Source organism: Cuculus canorus, chromosome 17 (genome assembly GCF_017976375.1).
Source record: "Cuculus canorus isolate bCucCan1 chromosome 17, bCucCan1.pri, whole genome shotgun sequence".
In the NCBI taxonomy this organism is placed as follows: domain Eukaryota; kingdom Metazoa; phylum Chordata; class Aves; order Cuculiformes; family Cuculidae; genus Cuculus; species Cuculus canorus.
Window position 1 is genome coordinate 10557790 of NC_071417.1, and position 19003 is coordinate 10576792.

Here is a 19003-nt window from a genome sequence, read left to right on the forward strand (position 1 = left end):
AATTGTTATGAAGACCGTTGGAAAAGATGTATTTCCCGCTTGACATATTTTAGGTAATGCCATTTTGATAAAAATCAAATGATAGCATTCAGGAATTTTAAAACCATCTTTATTTTAACTTGACTTTTAGTGACGAACATCTGTATGTGACCACCCTATGTTTATTACGGTAGGCAAATCAAGCCGTAGGGGCCATCCATCACTTTCATGATTTCACAAGAACACAAACCCTTTCCTCTCCCACCACCCCAAGAGGATACAAATTAGTGAACCAAGAAATGATGCTATCATGGCAGGCAGGCAGGCAGGCTCCTCATTTGGTATGCTGAAGGCGTACATCTCGCTCGGCTCCCACCCTCACTCCCCTCCCCCTCCTGCATACTGTTTGCGCTCTTGATAACACGATGAAAATGATGACTGGCCCTTGTGCTGCAAACTTCTCTCCTTTCCCCATGGACTGACAGTCTTGATCTTGCTTTCAGGTGCACGCCAAATTCCGTTATCCTTTCTACTATGAAATGTGCTGGTATGTTCTGGAGAGATACGTGTCCTGTGTGACCCAGCGCTGCCACCTCAGCAAAGAGTACCAGAAAGAATCAATGTTAATTGGTGAGTGAATCCTGTGAGTGTGTATTCAGAGCAGATGCTAGCACCGTGGGCTGGTTACTGCTTTGGTTTCTGCAGAGCAGATTATAAATCGCAGTGGAGAACTGCAGGAATTCTAATGATCTGTTTCCTTATTTTGGGGTGGGGAAGGTTTTGACTCTGAAGCGTTTCCATGAAGTACCAACCTACTTCAAATTGTATTTATTGAGCATTCTCTTAGCAAGCGGATCCCAGAAAAATATTTTTTTGGATGCGTTTGTTCCTTAGTTTCAGCAGTGTATGTGTTGAGATGATCTGCCAAACAGTTGAGGATTTACTGCTGTGTTTAGCGTGGTACCTTAGTACCCAGAAATGTGTGTATTGCAAATGTGCTCTGGTAGGATGGATACTTAGTCCTTTTATAGAGTGTCTCCTCTACAGAATACTTTGTGATCACTAAACCTGGCTTCTTTCTCGTTCTTTAATCTTTGCTTTAGTTCTCTCTGCTGACTGACATCTAGTTCTGCGGAATAACGAAACCAAGAAAACAGCTACACAAATCTCCATGATCTATAACCTAAGTGCAGGGAGGTCAAAGAAACCTTTACAACAATAGCTGATAGATGTGCCTGGAGCGGGAAGGCATTACCTTGGCACTGTTGTGAGCTTTACATCAATGTGTGACAATTCCAGTTGTTGCCTTGCTGAACTTCCCTCTTTCCTCCCTTTAATGGAACAGGATGGTGGGCCGTGTTGCCTCCCTGCTAAATCTTAACTGGTACATGTTAAGGGGGGGGGAGGACTAAAGTATTTCAGTGCCTGAGATGTCACTTGGAGGAAACGTGGCATGGTTGGAACTGCTCCGGGTTCAAAACAGAGGGAAGGACACGATCCCTACTAGTATAATTCTTAGTGGAAGGGATTGAAGAAGTTACGGGCAAACATCACTCTTGGATGCGTTTTACTGACCAAGAATAACTTGGGGGAGCCGCAGTCTGTGTAGACAGGCCAGGGAAATATCTAAGGGTCACTGGAAAGTTGAGTGCTTCACATTTTGTGTGCACCGCTTCGTTCTCTGAGACCCTGGTCAGAAGGGTTAATTAAGCAGGAACTCTGCGTGGCAGAGTTTTTCTCGTTATAGAAGATCACCTTGGAGGAAAGAATGAATTAGCCCCTTGGATCAGCTCTTCATAAAGCAGTGACAAAACTCAGATAACTGCATTTGTTGGAAAATAAGGAACAGCCTCTTGCTGTCTAAACCACTGGCACGGAAAGAGGCTCGTCCTGCAGGCAGGGTTGGGGTGCCAGATCACTGAGGTGTAATTTCAGAACAAATTAGATATAGAGAGTGGAAGGTTCAGAATATTGAGATGGGACCTTTTCCAGCTAAATTACTAGTGTGAATTCCAGCTCAACTCAATAATCACTGATAATGGTTTGGTGATCCCCCACAAGATGTGCCTCGGTCTGGTTATTGGCTGAGAGATACTCAAATTGTATAAAAAACTCACTGGGAACCAGTGTCTAGACGGAAAAGGATTGTTTTGCCTGACCCAAGAGTGCCAGCTGCAAAGGCATCAGGAAAAGGAATGGTTTGGTGGTGACATGGTCAGGGTCTTGTTTCCTGTGGTGGCTTCAGTTGTTGGCCTGGTGGAAAGTGAATATGAAATGATGCGGTCTTTTGGGCAGGATCTCCTGGTCATTTCAGGCTACTAGGAGAAATGTCCTGCTTTCACGAGACTCTTCTGTTTTGTCAGATTCTACAGCTGCCCTGTGAGCTGAGTGTGACTGAAAATTAACTCTACTGAAAAATGAGTTTCTTTGTTAGCAGTAGGACTGATGAGCCGATCTGACTTGCGGCCCTGCTGTGCAGCTGCGGGTGCTGAGTTGCGGTAGGCACTGGGGGTGTCTGGCTGGGCAAATCATGAGTGGTTAGTCTTCAATGGATTGGTGCTTTTGGCTTAGGGAGGTGGTATCTGCTGACAGCGTGTAGTTTATCCGCCTTTCTTCTATCTCTTGACTTCAGAGTATTAGCATGCTGATAAAATCTCTTGACATTGACATCCATAGTCTTTCTCTCCAGGAGAGATAGTTGTCTACTTATTTTTTTGCAAGAAGCTTGCTTTTTATTTCTTGGTAGAATCATAACCTTAAAATAATTGTTTAACTGGGGATTGTGGTTCAGAAACCCAGATCTCCTGTAACTGTTCGCTCTTTCACTTTGGCATTTGTCAGATTCAAAGGAGTAAAAGTATGTTATTTACCTTTACAAAGCTGCACTGCTTTATTCTACATGAGTAATAACGTTTCAAATACTCTCTTGCCTTTTCTTTTAACTGGTCTCAGTGTCCAGCCTCTTGACTCAAATCTCTATGAACTGTAATCCTGGAATTACACTTACTTGTTCTGTGGTGTCTATACCTTAATATCATTCACCTGCCGTGAGACGGGACATCCATATGAGATCAGTGTTCCAAATCCTGTTGCTTTGCTTTTCAGAACTGTCAAGATCCTTAAATTGTCTCTTCCTTAGAGAATTCTCTATCTGCAAGCAATTTCTTGATTTCCCATGAGAAAGTATCCCTTGATGAAGAATTTCCTGTTGTTCTCCTTGGAGTACTGAAACAAAATGCTTAACTTCTCTGCAGAACCCTCGATAGGTTTAGGTGCCTCCTGTCTTCCTTGGTTTAGGAAGAAAATTTACACGTCTTTGTATTAATTTTCAGAAATTTCTCTCGAATAATCTTAATATTTCTCTTATTTTTTAAAAAATAGTTTCCTTGACATAATTTGTTCTAAATGTCTGCTTTCTATCTTTTGGGTAGAAAGAACTTGCTCTTTTTCACACTTGAGTTGTACTGCTTTCTTCTCTTACACACCTTCTGATACAGTGGACCTACGAGATCTCAGAAGCTAAGCAGGAGCAATTGATTATGGGCCCATGGTCTCTGGGATTCACAAGGTGGTAGTTTTCTTTGAATTGGTGGAGATTCTGTTTTTTGTGAGGAAAAAAAGATTATTGTGCTTGTAGAAAATGTCTTTGGAGGACACAGAAAATACCATTCATCAGCAATGGTGTTTTAAGGAGATCTTTAGACTTCTCATACTGTGTTTTCATTACGTAGTATCTCCTTGCTTTGACATGAAGGTGACTAAATTTGGAGTGACTCTTTTTCAAGACATTGCCTACTCATGAAAACATATCGCTGTGAGTATGTTGTGATACCTTTGTCCCAATAGCTGTGTGCTTGTATCGCAGTTTATGTTCTTCTTTGTGTTTCTGTTTTATTAATGTCTTGACTCGCAGAACTTCAGATGGGAAGAAACTCCACCTCAGGGTAGACAAGGCTAAAACCTCGAGTCTATCCACTCCCTAAATAAAAATGTCTGCTCTTCTAAATGCGTTGGAAGATGATGACCATGGCTTCTCTTCCCCTTCTTTGGGCCCAGAATGAGTTTTCAGGCAGTTGCCTCCTAGTTAGTGTGTGAGACTGTTCTTTTTGAGATCTCTTCTGCAGAAGGGCACTCACGGGAATGACAACATGACAGCAATCACAGGCTGCTGTAAAAGCACAACGTCCTTCTTCCTCTCTCTTTTCTCTTTTCCTTGTCCCTCTCAACTGTGACATTTGTCCTGCCAGTTGAAATCAGAAAGAGATCCTATTTGAGTTTCCTGCTAGATTTGAACAGGCTGGTTACGTCTTCATTATTTTTACTCTTATCACAAATGAGTCTGTACTGGATGTTTTCAACCACAATTGACCTTCAGTGAGATACAGATCTCAAGAACGAGCTGACAAAGAGTAATTGGGTGAAGATACTGGGTTATCAGAGATGTGCTTTCTCTGTAGCCTGCAGCTTTTAAGACTCCTGTTGCTAAAATTTTAACAGGATGGCTCTAACTCTATGTTAAGCCTGATGGATGAAGACAATATGCCCTCTGGCATGGTGAAGGAGCCATGGCTTTTTTTTTTCCTCCCTCTTCTCAGGGGATAGATTTGCTTATGATATGGGACATTTCCACTATACTCAGGTGTTTTTCTGCTAATGCAAATGTCATTGCTGTCTTTAGCAACTGTTGCTCCCAAGTCACAGTGTCAGAGTTTGGAACTTGAAATGGGAAGGTAGATGTTACACACTGGGTCGTTCTAAAGAGTTTAGAAAGGTTTCATAATTATACCCCACCACCTTCCCTTTCTTTTAAGTTTTGTAATACAGCAAGTTGCTTTTAAGTAAGGAGTGAAACTATGTATAATTATCCTTCTTCTACAAGTGAATAACTGCAGGGAAAGTCAAGTGATTTGCCCAGAACCACAGAGATGTGAACTGCTATAGAAGAAAAAGGTGTTTCTAGCTCTCTGTCCTGTGGCCGAGCCTGTGCTTCTGCTCCTCTTCACTGAATTGTAACACTGACTTGTTTGTATAAATTATTATTTGCTTTGAGGGGTGGCAGTCTTTTTGCACTAAGTCGTATGGGAGCCCAGACTGGAGAACCACTTTGGAGCTGGAGTTCTGACACGGTGTTGGCTGGTGTGTTGGCTCAGAATTAAAAATCATCGTTGCACTTAGCAGGAGCTCTTTGCCATGGACAGACTTCTTGCACCAAAATCCACCAAATCAGTGGAACTCTGGTAATGCAGTGCTTAAGCTGCACTTCTCAACAAAGTAAATCCAGATGATGCTTATGTAGGTTCTCAGTTCACAGCGTAGGAACTTAAAGTCAGGTACTTTTTCATTAAAACGCATAACTAAAAATTGCGGCGTGTTGCGTTACAACAAAACGCTTGAAAACACAACATTGAACCTTCCTTGCCTTGAAGTTATCCTTTCATTATTGATTGCTTTGTGGCTTTTTTTTTTTTCTTATTAGCAGCCGTAGCAGTCAGTCGTTGTCTTTTGAAAGCAATCCACTCTTAATCGGATGGTGCAGCAGTACTGTAATCCCCTAGTGCTCCAGAATAGGCTGATTCCCTCCAGATCAACAGCAAGCCCCTTCTGCAAAGGTAAAGTTAGGCAAGGCATCGCTAACTGCCAGGCTTGCAGACAACAGCCCACAGGGCACGTTTTTGGCGATGGCTCATTTGGAGGTTTGATATAGAGGTGTTTTGTCTGTCCATGCCCAGGTATAGCTGGCACAGCAGGGCCTGCCTTGCGCAGACAGCCGGTGGCAGGGGACTGGTGGCAGCTGGCAGAAGGGAATTGCTGCCCCCGCCCCCCTATGCTTCCTCCTGATGGGAAAAGGCCCCCTATGCTGTGGTGTTCCACTCAGCTCTTGCCTTTTGTTTCCCTAGATTAGAGCAAGAGACAAAAAGTGGAGCTTTCTCCTGGACGCTGCTTTCTCTTGAGCACCAGAGCGTTATTTGGAGTCAGTTATTCACATCTCCATAATGTGATCTCCCTCTCTTTCGTTAGGCCTTGCAGTTTACCCCAGTTTTTAGTTCTGTTCAGCAGAGCCACAGCATAAGAAGACAGAAACAGAATTTTCTTTGTGCGGATTTATACTGTTTTTTGTTAGTGATGCTGTACTGGTAGCGTAGGGATGTGTATCTGCTTTCACCTCGTTCTGTTTTATCACTGGCATCTTCTCCCGCGTAGACTGGGCTTTTGTGCCTCAGTCAATTGCAAAACAGCTCCCCAAGGCAGCGTAGCTCAGAGGAGAGGCTCCAGCCCTGGATCCAAGAGCCTGGATTCTGATTCCTGGTTTTGCCCTAGATTTGATGTGTGACAATGAGCAAATCGTGCTTTCTCCCAAGCATCTGTTTCCTCAGCTGTAAAACGGGAGAATGACATAAGCTGATTATATAGCCCTTTGAGGTGGTAAGTGTGCTACTGTGGACAAAGGGAAAAACAGTGTAGAATAAAAGTTGGATAACCTAGTGGTTTTTAAATGTTCCGGTTAAGATATTTTCTGATCCTGTTTATCTTTCTAAGAGAACGTGGGGGTGTATTAGCACAGACCAGAGAGGAGGAGCTGCTTTGGAGTGTTGCATGCCACCACCTTATCACACAAAATAAACTGTGCTGTACTACTTCCTGGTGAAGCGTTTTTGGAAGGATACAGGGATGAAGCCAACCTGCACTGTGGATGGATCTGGATTTGGCTGTGACCAGCCTTGCTGGTAGCTGGTGTTTTTCGTGACTGCCATCTTTTCACAGGCATTTCAGCTTAAATGTGCTTTTCAGGAGTAATTTTATGGCCATTTTGGTTCTGAGGAAAAATGCAAACGTGACTGAAGGAGTAGACTGGATAGAGATGCTTGGTTTATGCAGGTGCTGTAGCAATGGCACATTTGCCCCGAGAGGTATAACGTGGCCAATTCATAGCCCTTGGGCACCAATGCCCAGAGGTGCGCCTGGCCTTACAGGGTTTCTGTTTGAAACTGCAGAGCTAAGCAGCTTAGGCTCACTGCCCTCGGACAGCCGCTCTACCGCTGCCCATCGCATCTTCATTACCCAGCTGACAAGCAACACGTACGTTTTGCTAGAAGATGGTATAAGCATGCAAGGCGCTCCTCTGTGATAAGGATAAATTTGCCAGCTTGGAACTGGGCTTCAGCATTTATTTTGAATCTCGCTATTAAACAGCCGGATGCTGAGCTTTTTCTTTAATGTCCATTTAATCCTTCCTTAAGCATGATTCACATTGTCCTAATCCAAAGCTACGGCATTGCAAGGCATGAAAGCTGTGAAAGGAACTTTTCATTAATTGTTCTCACTTTTTCTGCCCGACTTCTGTTTCCTTTGCAGGGTATTTTTGTTTGCAGCTTGATTTCATACCAATTTCAGCCACTATTAAAACTCACTTTGACTTAACTGGGTGTTGCCAGCATTAACTGTGTTTTCCACAGAAATTCCTGCTGTTGCTAGCCTGCATTCAATGTTGTTCATTTAGTAAAGGAAACGGTGTCTAATAAAAAAGAAAAGATGTGTGCTTTAGGGATCCTTGGCCACTAGCTTCCTACGTTGCTTTCACAGCTTGATTGCATGGATTTGGGTAACTGGGATTTTTAGGGGGAAACGTAGTGTAAAACTAGGATTAGTAGTTCTTCAGACTCAGAAACTCGCCTTTAAATTTTACTGAGAAGTACCTAGAATGTATCAAAGGTGGCATTAAGAAAAACAGTATCATGTAACTCCGTGACAGCCCCTGTATTTCTCCCTGTGTTTAGGCTTCTTGTCTGTAACATAACCATAATTGTATGCTCTGTCTCAGAAGAGAAATGAGTTTTCCTGCAGTAACAAGTGGTGGGTCTTGTTTTACCAGCAGTTGCTCACAGAGAGGAAAGGTATTGAGAGGTTGATTTTGTGCTGTGCCGAGTCGCTGGAAGAAGAATGATCATGTACAGCATTTTAACGTGCTTTCTCCATCCTTTTCCCTCTCCTCTTTCTGTGCTAAGTCTTTCTTAAAGCTGTAAGGCTGCTGAATCTGGTCTCTTTCGGATTTGTGGGAAAATTAATTGTGTGTGACTTAAGAGCTCTGCCTACTCTTAATTGAAGGCATAGAGGACTGAAGCTTTGAAGAAGCATAATTTTTCCCTAAATGTTTCCCAGTCATTTGAACTGAGTAGATGTTAATGAAAACCAGCATTAAAACAACCAAACAACCCCCCACCCCAATTAAGAATCAGCTGAATAAAGCCCATTCCTGTCATACTTACCAGGCATTATCCAGTCCCCTTTTAAATAGGCAGTGCCTAGACCCGGTGGTAGAGAAGTGTTTAAGCTATGAATTACATCGGGTGAAAATTCAGCATTCTTTTTCTAACTTTCAGATGCAAAAAGAAAACGCAGCACAGATAGCTACTCATCAGATTCGTGGTTAGACATGGATGAAGAATCTTGTGATGCCCATATTCAGGAGGAGAAGGATGACAGCTTGGATAAGAACTCCAAATCCTTGGTGGATGGCTCCTCCTCACCCAACAGCACACACTCGGAAGGGAAGGAAGGTGCAGGAAGAAAACAAAAAGCCACAGTAATGAGATACCTAAAAAGAACTTTGTCTAATGAGTCAGATGACAGCATAAAATCAACGACCCCTGCGGACTATCCAAAAACACCAACGGGGTCTCCAGCTACAGAAGTTTCAACCAAATGGACTCACCTCACAGAATTTGAACTGAAGGGTTTAAAAGCCCTGGTGGAAAAGCTTGAATCTCTCCCAGAGAACAAGAAGTGTGTTCCAGAAGGCATTGAAGATCCGCAGGCTCTTCTAGAGGACATGAAGGTGGGTGTGATAGCTTGCTGAGTCACAAAAATTGTATTCTCTGGGCATAGGAGACAGCAGGAGATCAGAAAGCAAGTTCTGCAGCAGAGATGGCAGCTTGTGTGTGGTGACCAGCTCATATGCCACAGAGAGGGAGATTATGCCTCTAACAAGAGCCATCTCTGCTCTGGGGAGATGGCTGTTGGCAGTCTGATTTAATATATGCAGTCCTTTCTGACTGCCGCAGCAGTGGCTGAAACTTTAGGTCCTCTCATAGTTCAGCACTTATGTCCCCTGTGTAAATACTATACCTCCAAAAGTCTGTTTATATTTTCAGTACTCTTTCTGGAGTAAATCTGACACTAGACCAAAACAGATTAACCCACACGTGCAAAATGTAAATAAGTGGTTGTAATGCAGAAGATACATTGTCTAATGTTCTCAGTTCCTTTTTTTTTTTTCTTTCACCTTTTTCATTTTCTTTTCCTCCGTTGCCCTCTATAGGTTGATAATTATTCTCCACTGGTACAATATGCTGGTTTTGCAGATGGTGTGAGGAGTGAATGCTCGCTAGTGACACAAATTCTCTTTAGATTTTTAGCTTATGGGAAGTGGTACCTGATCTGCCTTAGGGATAAATTCCTCCTGGAGATCAGCATGGCCTTGTTGCCTCTACTCCGAGCCTGCCTCTAATCTGTAACATCCCTTTGGATTATTTGGTTAACTTTTCTGTTTCATGTTTTCACATTGTATAAATTAGGCATATTAATTATGACTTTAACAAAGCTGAGAGCAGCATACTCTTGTAATTTTTCTGGGGCTTGTCCAATTGTCAGCCTGTCCTCCATCAGTCCAGTACCATGGCAATGAGCATTGATTTGTGATCTTGTGTTTGGACTGCTAGTTTTGTGCTGTTTGTGTACAGCATGGTTCTTCAGCTACATCTGTTCTATACACAAGGGCCGTGTAAACCACAATCTGAGGGGAAAAATTAGTGTTTATATGGTAAAAGTGGAGCCTTTTTTAGTGTAAGTAATGTAACAGCCGCTTTTGAAAGGCTTCAAAACCAGCTAAAGAAGACTGAGCATATGCAGTGGAACCTTATTCCACAATCTCGGATCCTGCAAGTGTGATACACGGCACTCATTTTGGTAAACCACAAGAGCTCAGAGAGCCTCTTCTTGCAAAATCAGCCACTTTGTGTGTCAAAGTGGACACACGTGCCCAGTCGTGGCCGTAGGTTCCCTGGCTTGCTTTGTGATCAGTCATTTTCTAATCAGAAATCAAAATGAAGCTTCAAGACCAGGAGTTTGAATTCGCGGTGAAGGAGAAAGAATGGTAGCATTGCTTTTCTAAGCTTGATGAACAGATCAGGTTTCACTTACAAATAAACTGCCCCTTCCTGAAATCCCAGAAGGGGGTGCAACACGTGATAAATGGTGCAAATGTTCGGAATATGATCACGCGTGCTTTTCTGATGGCGTACTCCAACACGTTATGAGACATCTTACTGGAACACAGCAAGATACCATATGTAGATTTGATTCCCTTGGGCTTCCCAGTGATACCCAGCACTACAGTAGTTGTGTGCCTCACAAGTGGTAACTGATGAGCTGTTGTCATCTCTGCTTCATAGGTAGGGAACTAAAAGGCAAAGAGATTACTATTAAAGTGCCCATAATTTGGGGGGGGTTGCTGTGCCGCAGATGTGATTTTCAGAAAAAATAGCATTATTTAAGAGCAATATGTGCAAAAGATAATTTTAATGGTGTTGAAATTGTAATTGCTTAGCGTTTCTGCAGAGCAGAAGTTCTAATCTTTAGCACCCAGATCCCAAGCCAGGCATAAGGAAGAGCAGGAACATACAATTCATGACTGCTTGTGGAAGCTTCATGTAAAAGATCCACCCTGCGTGACACAGAGACACTGTGGCAGAGGAAGAAATACAGACAGGTTTTCCAGAATGGTATTTGTGTCCTTGATCACTAAACCATATTCCTTCTCACTTTGCTTTCCAACTTGTACAGAGACTAGTGTGGGGATTTTGCTGATAGCAGTACAGGAAGCAGCAGCCTAGAACCTTTGCCTCACCCTGGTGAATATCCAGAGCACCAGTCTTCTGTGTGACTGAATGGAGGCAGCAATCCTGCAGGAGAAGCTGTGCAGATCATATGTGCTGTGACTGTATCCGGCTATATTCCCAAGGTGTATTTCACGGGCAACCTGACTTCTGGGCACGTGACATTATTAATAATGCATCTTCTAAAAAGTACCTTTTGAGAGCACCCATTTGAGAGTTATTTTTAACAAATGCAGAGCAAGAACATGCTCTCACAGGAAGTTTGACAGCTCCTGCTCTGCTTGGAAAGTCTTAAACAAGTTTCTTCCTGGAGAAAATAAATCTATGTTTATTGTAACAGTTTTATTTCTTAATGAAATACACTCAGAAACTTTTCAGTGTAACATTCAAGTCTGTCTTTGTGCTTCAATAAGATAATTAATGTTTTGAGAAAGCAGGATATGGGTAGTTAAAACTGGAAAGGCAACTATTCTATTTAGCAATGTGAACTTTCATGGAACAAATTTGGATAACTTGCGGAGAGTCCATGCTTTCCCATCTGAGCAAGAATACAGTAAAGGATGGGCAACTGGATTACTGCTCTTAATGGAAAATACAACTACAGCTATATACAGCTATTTAATGTCAAGTAGATGAGACTCTTTGAAGTAAAGTAATTTATTTTCCTTCTGAGAAGGGAGACTGAAAACTAAACTAAGCCTGTGTAAATTCCTCACACGTCATCTAAGCTTCTAACTAACTGCGGCTCTTTAGTGGGGACACAGCAATCCAGAAGTGCCAAGCAAATGCCTCTGCAGATTGAGAACCCATTTATCACTGTGATCGATGGAGTGCAGTAGCATAAGGGAGGCTTATTTGCAGAGCGTAACACGGCCCTCGCTTGGGCAGCAGGTCAGTTCTTCCCTCAGCTCAAACAAGGAATTAAATTCTTGTTGGCTGCAGCTCTGCCTCATGGGCACAGTGTTGCATGAGACCTGTGTTCACCACCAAGGGAGTTTCTCAGAGGCCTCCAAAGAGCGATTACTGACAGCAGCGTTCACTCTGTGGCAGATGGCATCAGAACAATCGGCCGAGGAGATGCAACACTGTCTGTATCCAAATGTCTGCAGCTGGGCTCTGTGAGCTGTGTGTGCAGTGAATGTGAGGGGAAATTGTTGTACGGATAAACATACTTGCCCTGAGAGTGCTCAGCTGACCCAGGTTGCAAGAGGACAGAAGGCTTGGCAATGTCATTATTGGCAGGATGAACAGTCAGAAGACACCAGAGCCATTGCCACCATGTCCTTGCTGTTGGTGGCACGTGCAACCTGCAGTCGTACCTTGTTTTCCACTTATACATGCCCTGAAATGAAATATGAAACAGTGCAAAAACTGTGGTTCCTGATTAAAAAATTAATTAGCAGCTGAACTGTTAGAGAAGTACCTGCACAGATGAGGAAGAGAAGGACGGGAACAAAATCATTGAGAAGTAATTTAACTCAGATGGCCTCGGGGATTGAAGAGTTTCATTGTGTGGTTTCTCCACTTCATATTTACCTACCAGATAGTATTTCAGTCTACTAAAGATGCAATCAGAGTGGACTTAAGCATGAAGAGGAGAATAGAGAGGTAACCGTCATACTTCTTGGCATAGTTTGTATCCCACATCACAGGCGGGATAAAGCTGAGCAGATTTTTGGTTGTGACAGTCTGCATCCCACATGAAACACTCTGCCAGTGGTACCTGTCTGTGTGCAGACCTCGGATTTCATCACATGCTGCCTGCAGGATGGCAGTTCCTTTGCTGTTGTTGGGGAAGAGGATTGTGAGATCTGCCTCCCAATAATGCCACAGACCTTCCCCACTTCAAAGTAAAAATCTGGTCTTCAGAAGGGACTGTGGAAGTCCATTAGGGCAGAAGAAAGTAATTTTGAAGAACAGAGTTTGTCAAATATCTCTAACTCCTTGGCAGCAGGAGAAGATCCTTGTGCAAGACAGATGATATCTACTGAAATATGTTCTTACTTTTTCTTGCCAAGAAATCTTACCCCCTTCTCATTCTGATGACAGGAAAAAAACTCCCTCTACTGATTGTATTTCAGGGGAGTCATTCCTTGCTGTGCGTTTGAAATTAATGGTGAAGCTGAATTCTTACATACTTAATCAGCTCCTTTCCTTCATACCTGCTGTTGTCACCACAGCCTTTAAGTGTAATGAATCAGACAGCATTGTGCTGGATGAGCATCACATTGTTTGTCTAACTGGAGCCCCATGGTTCTTCTTTATCTTCTTTTTTTCTTTTTTAAGCAGGTGAACAAAAGTCTGCCTCCTCCAGCCTGTGTGTGCTGACACTTGACACTACAGTTAGTGCAAACGTGGCTCAGTTATGGCTCTGCTGCTCAGACATCCATTGTTTTCAGCTGGCTGAGATGATAAACTGCCATAGTTTTACATTTCTTCTTGGATAATATTTTCACGTGATACATATGATAACAAGAAACCTTCATTATCCTGCCAAGTTCTTGGAATATGCTCTGCTTTCTATTGAACTCAGACAGTTGTTAGTGGAAATGTTAAGGCTTTCTGTCTTACAAGCTTTCAGATCTAAGAGTAGTAAAGTAAAGAAGAATTAATTTGTCCTTTGTTTATGTCGCTCTTAAGCTGCCGCCTTGTTATGGAGAATTTTGGCTTTGCCATGAGACCATAGGATTGAAAATGAACTTCCAGAATGTGGCCACAGTTTGGTTAATGCAGTGATCGGGGTCTCAAAATGAAAAGGACATGAGGAAAGAGGCACTCGCTTAACCTCAGCTCAGCCAAGAGTTAATTTGCCAAGGACTAGTCCGTATGGAGGAGTTGTTATTTGTTTTACCTGAAGAGTATTCAGCTGAAGGTATGCTCTGAGCTCCACGTCGCGGTCAGGCTGGGGCAAGCTGTGTTTTGCTCCCCGCCAGCCAGGCTGTGCCTGTGCAAGCTTCTGAGCGCAGCCACGGCGCGGGGCTGACAAAACTGGGCTTTGCGCTGGTGTTGCTTATTTTGGTCATTGGCACTGCTTTTGAACTCACTAGTATCAAGAACAGCCTTACTGGTGTGATTGTATCTGAAGAAGCAGCGCTGTGCCGTGGTGTCTATTAATGAAGCACCTCTGATTTAAGCACAGGCTGGGGAATTGAGCTGCAGCCGGCACATTGCCTGAGCTCCAGGGAGAGAAAGCCGGCCCCAGGGACACTCATCCACACCCCAGCATCGATGCTAGTCTGCCTGCTGGGGCTCTTGGGGCCTGGAACGTGCTGTTGTACTCCCGGCTTTAGTTGGATAACTACAGATGACTTCTTGTTAAAACAATTACTGTATTTTAAGCTCTTTTTGTGTACTGTGTGAAATCTCTAATTATTAAAGCTCTGCATTGGGGATTGAGAGAGCCTGGTGCCTCTTGTTGTCTAATTAAGCTTTTTTCAAGAAGTTGGTATACTTTACACTAACACCATTGAACTTTATTGTCTGAGGTTATCTCCTACATTCTATTACAGCGTACTTTGCAACCTGCACTTCTTGTTTGTTTTATTACAGCATTTTTCCCTTTAACTTGTTACTGCTTATTTGGGCTTTGGTTTTCAGCAGCACAGCAGAATTGTCCTTCCAACTTGTTTTTTTTTTGTTTTCATTTGTTGTCCTTTTCAGCTCCCTGAGCTCCAAATAAAGAGCTGTGTAGCTAGGTTAGTAAGTCCATAAAGAGTCGTGGGAAGTGAGTGTGGACTATTCCCAACTGCACAGCTGAATACGCTTAGAAAGAGTCCTTCCTCACCTCTGTGTTGAGTTATATGGTCATGGGAGTGATTCACAGTGGCAGAAACTCTGTAAGCCCGCACAGCCCACTCATGAAATTTCTAGGACAGTGCATCAGAAGAATTACGTGGGGGTGGAAAAGAGACCAATGTTTTTCCTTAATACTGTATTATCCAGAGTCAGATCCTTTCCTAGTGAATACTCCGTAACCAGAATGCCTCACCTGATCACATGAAGTGAACTAATTACAGCAGCTCTGGCTGCCCATCGCTGTGGAGGGAAGGCTATTGGACATGACGGTGCTCTTGAGTTGCTACGTGTGTAAAAGTGAAAGGTTACAGTGCACAATTCTGTATCTTGACTTATCTGAATGTTCAGGCATCTCAGGATTGCTCTAACCTACGTGCTTGGGGCCCTGTGACTGCAAAAATAATGATGGCAAAGCCCAGGTGCTCCTCAGGTCCTTTGTAGTCTTCATTAGGAGAAAAGGTTCTGCTTGTGGTGGCTCTTGGGGCTGCTTAGAGTTTGGTGAGCTGGAGTTTGGAGGGAGAAGTGATACTGGTGTTGGACTGATACTGGTGGAAGAACACCAGTCTTTTGGATACATGAGTTTTAAAGAAGCCTGAAATATTTGAGATGATTCATGTCTGACTTTGTTGTCTGTTTTGCAAGAAACTTCACATCTTGGATCATAATGACAGGTGCGAGAGTTTCAGTGTGAATTGGAAGTTTGGAAGCAGAAGTAACTTGCTGAGATGTAACAAGTCAGCGGAGATCTTGTCACTCTGTCTTTCGTCAGAGTGGAGTATTGTCTTTTGTAACCCTGCACTCTTAAGTTGGGGATATTTCTCTGTTTAATAAAGGCCTTTTCATTTCCAACAGAACATCCTGAAGGAACATGCTGATGATGACCAAAATCTCGCCATTTCGGGTGTCCCTGTGGTCAGCTGGCCCAAGAAGACCACAAAGGTAATGAAACACAATTCCTTACTAACCACTGTTGTGCTGGGTCTTTGTGTTTGTTTATCTGTAATCTGGCAAAGTTCACATACGACACTGTGGTAGCTGCCAGCATTTTTAATGTGACATGATAATTTTTAATGGTTTTGTGATTAGGCGTTGAAGCAGGGCATAAAAGTGCCTCAGAAAGGAGAAATCATTAGAGTTCCAATTTAAAAAGAATTTGTTTGGGCTTTGCTTACCACTATAGAAGTTCAATATGTCTTGGTCATGGTTAAATCTAAAAATGTTGGTGCAGTATTTTGTATAAAATTAAATAATGCGTAAATCCTACAGACAGGCCACGTGGTGGCTTTCACATCTGGATGAGAGGATGCTTTTTCCCTTATACTCTTAAGACCTCCTGAATTCCCTGTCCAGGTGTGCCACTAACTTCTGGTGGTTGTATTCTGTCCTTGGATCTTCATTTTTCCTTCACTTTATGGGAGTAATTCTCTTCACTTTGATGGAGAACCATGAGGCTTCATTAATGCTTATAAAGAATTTGAAGTAATTAACTAAGGAATGATGTCAAAAGGCTGGATGTTATTTATAACAGGGGTATGTTTACCACACGCCAGTTATTCAGCATGCTGTAAAAGCAGCTTTGCTTATTTAGAAGATGTCTCATCACTTCTATTTTTACTTCAATTTTTCATTGAGTTAGTTTTATAATACACAATTTCTTTAGAAATACGGAAAGGGTCAGTCAGCCTAAATCAGGCTTCTATCTGAAAATCTGTTATTGTTGTTATCATTGTAAATAACTTTCAAATAATTCACTGAGGGGATTGTTTTTACATTTTGTGATGGCGCAGTTGTCATGGCTTCGTGTAGAATCACTTGTAGCCATGAGAATTTGCTGTTGTCAGATGGGAAGTAGGAGACCATCAACATCAACCTGCCAGGGGAGAGTGGGGCAGACTGAGGATATTGGATTGCTTCTTGGATTCTTTTTGGATTTTAGGTGAACACATTTCAGATAAGCTATTTCTTGTTAAAGAGATATTTGCCTTTTAGATTGTAATAAATCCATGATGGTTTTTTGTATTTAAATCATTTGTTTGTTTAAAAACAATAATGGAAACCCTTGAGAGGAGTAGGTGTCAGATTCTCCACTCCATTGCTTTGATAACTGCCATTCATTCATCAGGCAAGTAAACACTGGGCATTGAGTAAAGCAAAATCGCTGTGACCAGAGGCAAACTGGGATGTGAAATGTATAAAACAAAACTAAGAAACAACTGACTCTTATGCTGTGTCTTTTGAGCTGTGGTAGAAGTGAGGATCTTAATGTTTTGAGGCTTTTCTGAGTTTTGGCGTTTGCTAATATTCATGTTCACTTTATTTTGAAATCCTTGATAAATGATTCACTTCTTAGATTTTCTTTCTGTGCATTGGCAAAGTAATTGTAACTGTGAAAGATTTGTGATTTTTGTGACTTAACTCTTACCTCTTTCTGTAAAATCCATCTTGCTGCCTGGGGGGCTGTTCTTGACTTATTTTTGACTGGTGCTTATTTTTGTTTTGGCTTTCTGAAAGCAAAAACTTTTAGAAGGATCATTCCCACTGTTTAGGTACAATAACAAACACACACATTGGCTAATAACAAATATGAGGAAAACTGTCACAGAAAGTCAGGCTTTGGATTGAAGCTTGGAAATAAAACTTCATAACACAAGAAATCCTCTCACCATTCTCTTCATATTTCCTTTGCTTAATCTGTGATAGGTTTGTATTATATCTTAGGTTTTAGTTGAAAGGTGTTTTAGGTTGAAAGGAGTTTGTGCTCCAAACTGACGGATGTGCTTTGTCATCTTCCATTTCCAGCTCCTTCCCCTCTCTGGGCACACAGGCCAAGTGAACAGGCTCGGAGACACATCCTGGAGTTGAGCCTTTGAATCCCAGATTACCATACGTTGGAAAGGCCATATAGGGGAGATTTGTAAAAGGCAACGTTAGTAGTTAAGCTTGGTTATTTCACCTTTGTTCCCTGTAAGTCCTGTTAATGAAATAGAAGATTTTACAGAGAAGGAAACCTGTAGGGAGGGGGCAACTCCCTTTAAAATTGGATTGTAGCTGGCAGAGCGAGTTTCCATGGCCCGAAGATTCCGTGAACGTTAAGCACAAGGCAGGGGAGTAAAACCTACAAGTAATTTTGCTTTCAGTATTGCTCTTGTGGTTTATAGCAGAAATGCCCAATAGTGAACAGTGCCTTTCCTGAGACACGTTTTTAAAGGGAGCAGCAGACATGATACAGCGTGGTTCCGGCTCTTGTGGGGCTGGTAGGAAGATGTTGCAGGTGTAACAGCTTCCAGAGAGAGAAGGATTTTCTGATTACAAGACCAAAAAGAAAAAGGAACTGAAATCCAGAAAGAGGAGGCAATAAGTGGAAAACGTGGCTCTTGCTTTCTCCCAAGAGAAGGCTCCAGAAGAGATTTAGAAAGACAAGAGCAGCAGATGGATAAGGAAGAATAAAGCCAGCATTAAATGCCAAAACATTTCAAAGAAAATGGAAATGACTGTAAAGAAAGGAGGGGAAGAGACTAGGAACACTGAGAGAGCAGAATGAGGAGAAAGGCAAGTACTGAAAAGGGATAAAACTGGAAGAGCATAGAGCAGAGGGAAAGAATTCTTCCTAGTGAAAGATCCTTGGAGCAGGGACAGGGAGTGACTTAAACACATGAATAACCCAGGTTGTGGAGGGGCAGGCTTAGTTCTGTTGTCTTGCTTTTGAAAGAACATGCCTTTAATAATCTGATTTTTGGAGCAGCAAATAATATTTCCCTTTAAAATTGAGTTGCAGTTTCTTTTATGCATTGCTAGTGTGACGTGCCAACAGCGTGCACAGTTCTGTACTGCAAAACGGTTGCTTGAAGATTGTGAAATTCTGGGGTTTAGTGAAGAAACATGATCACTCTCCTTAAATCACAGTTCACAGCGGGTAATGTGTAATGGGCAAGACACGAAACTGAGGACGTGGAAGACCCATCCATGTGTTGTGGCCCTGTTGTGCTGCATCGCTCCTGTCTGTCTTTTCCAAAGGCATTTGGGGCTGTCAGGGATACTGCAGTTTGCTGTCAGAAAAAATTACTCGCTGAGAAAAGAAACAGAAGTAATGATCAAAACTGGGTTTGAGATGAAACAAATGGGTGACATTTGATGATCTTGTGGTTAGTGTACAAAATGGGAGACAAGGGTCCGCGTTCTGTTCCCAGCTCTGCTGCAGCCTCCTTGTGTCGCATGAGGTGAATGGCACATCTCTGCTGCTGGAACTTTTCTGTATGGAGATGGTGCTTCCCATCGTGGGAGGCTGTGAGGTGAAAGTAATGTTTGTAAAGATCTGTGACATCTTCAGCAGAAAATGT

The 19003-nt window shown here is 42.5% G+C and overlaps 1 protein-coding gene across 12 annotated transcripts in view; it reads left to right on the forward strand.

The window, feature by feature from the left end:
• Positions 1–19003, forward strand: part of KDM2B (lysine demethylase 2B) — a 122481-nt gene that overhangs the window by 66410 nt on the left and 37068 nt on the right. For all 12 annotated transcript variants that reach the window (XM_054082062.1, XM_054082063.1, XM_054082064.1 and 9 more), the window contains 3 exons: positions 483–609; positions 8358–8812; positions 15519–15605. In XM_054082062.1, the coding sequence (XP_053938037.1) occupies positions 483–609; positions 8358–8812; positions 15519–15605 (669 nt within the window). The remainder of the gene's footprint in view (positions 1–482; positions 610–8357; positions 8813–15518; positions 15606–19003) is intronic.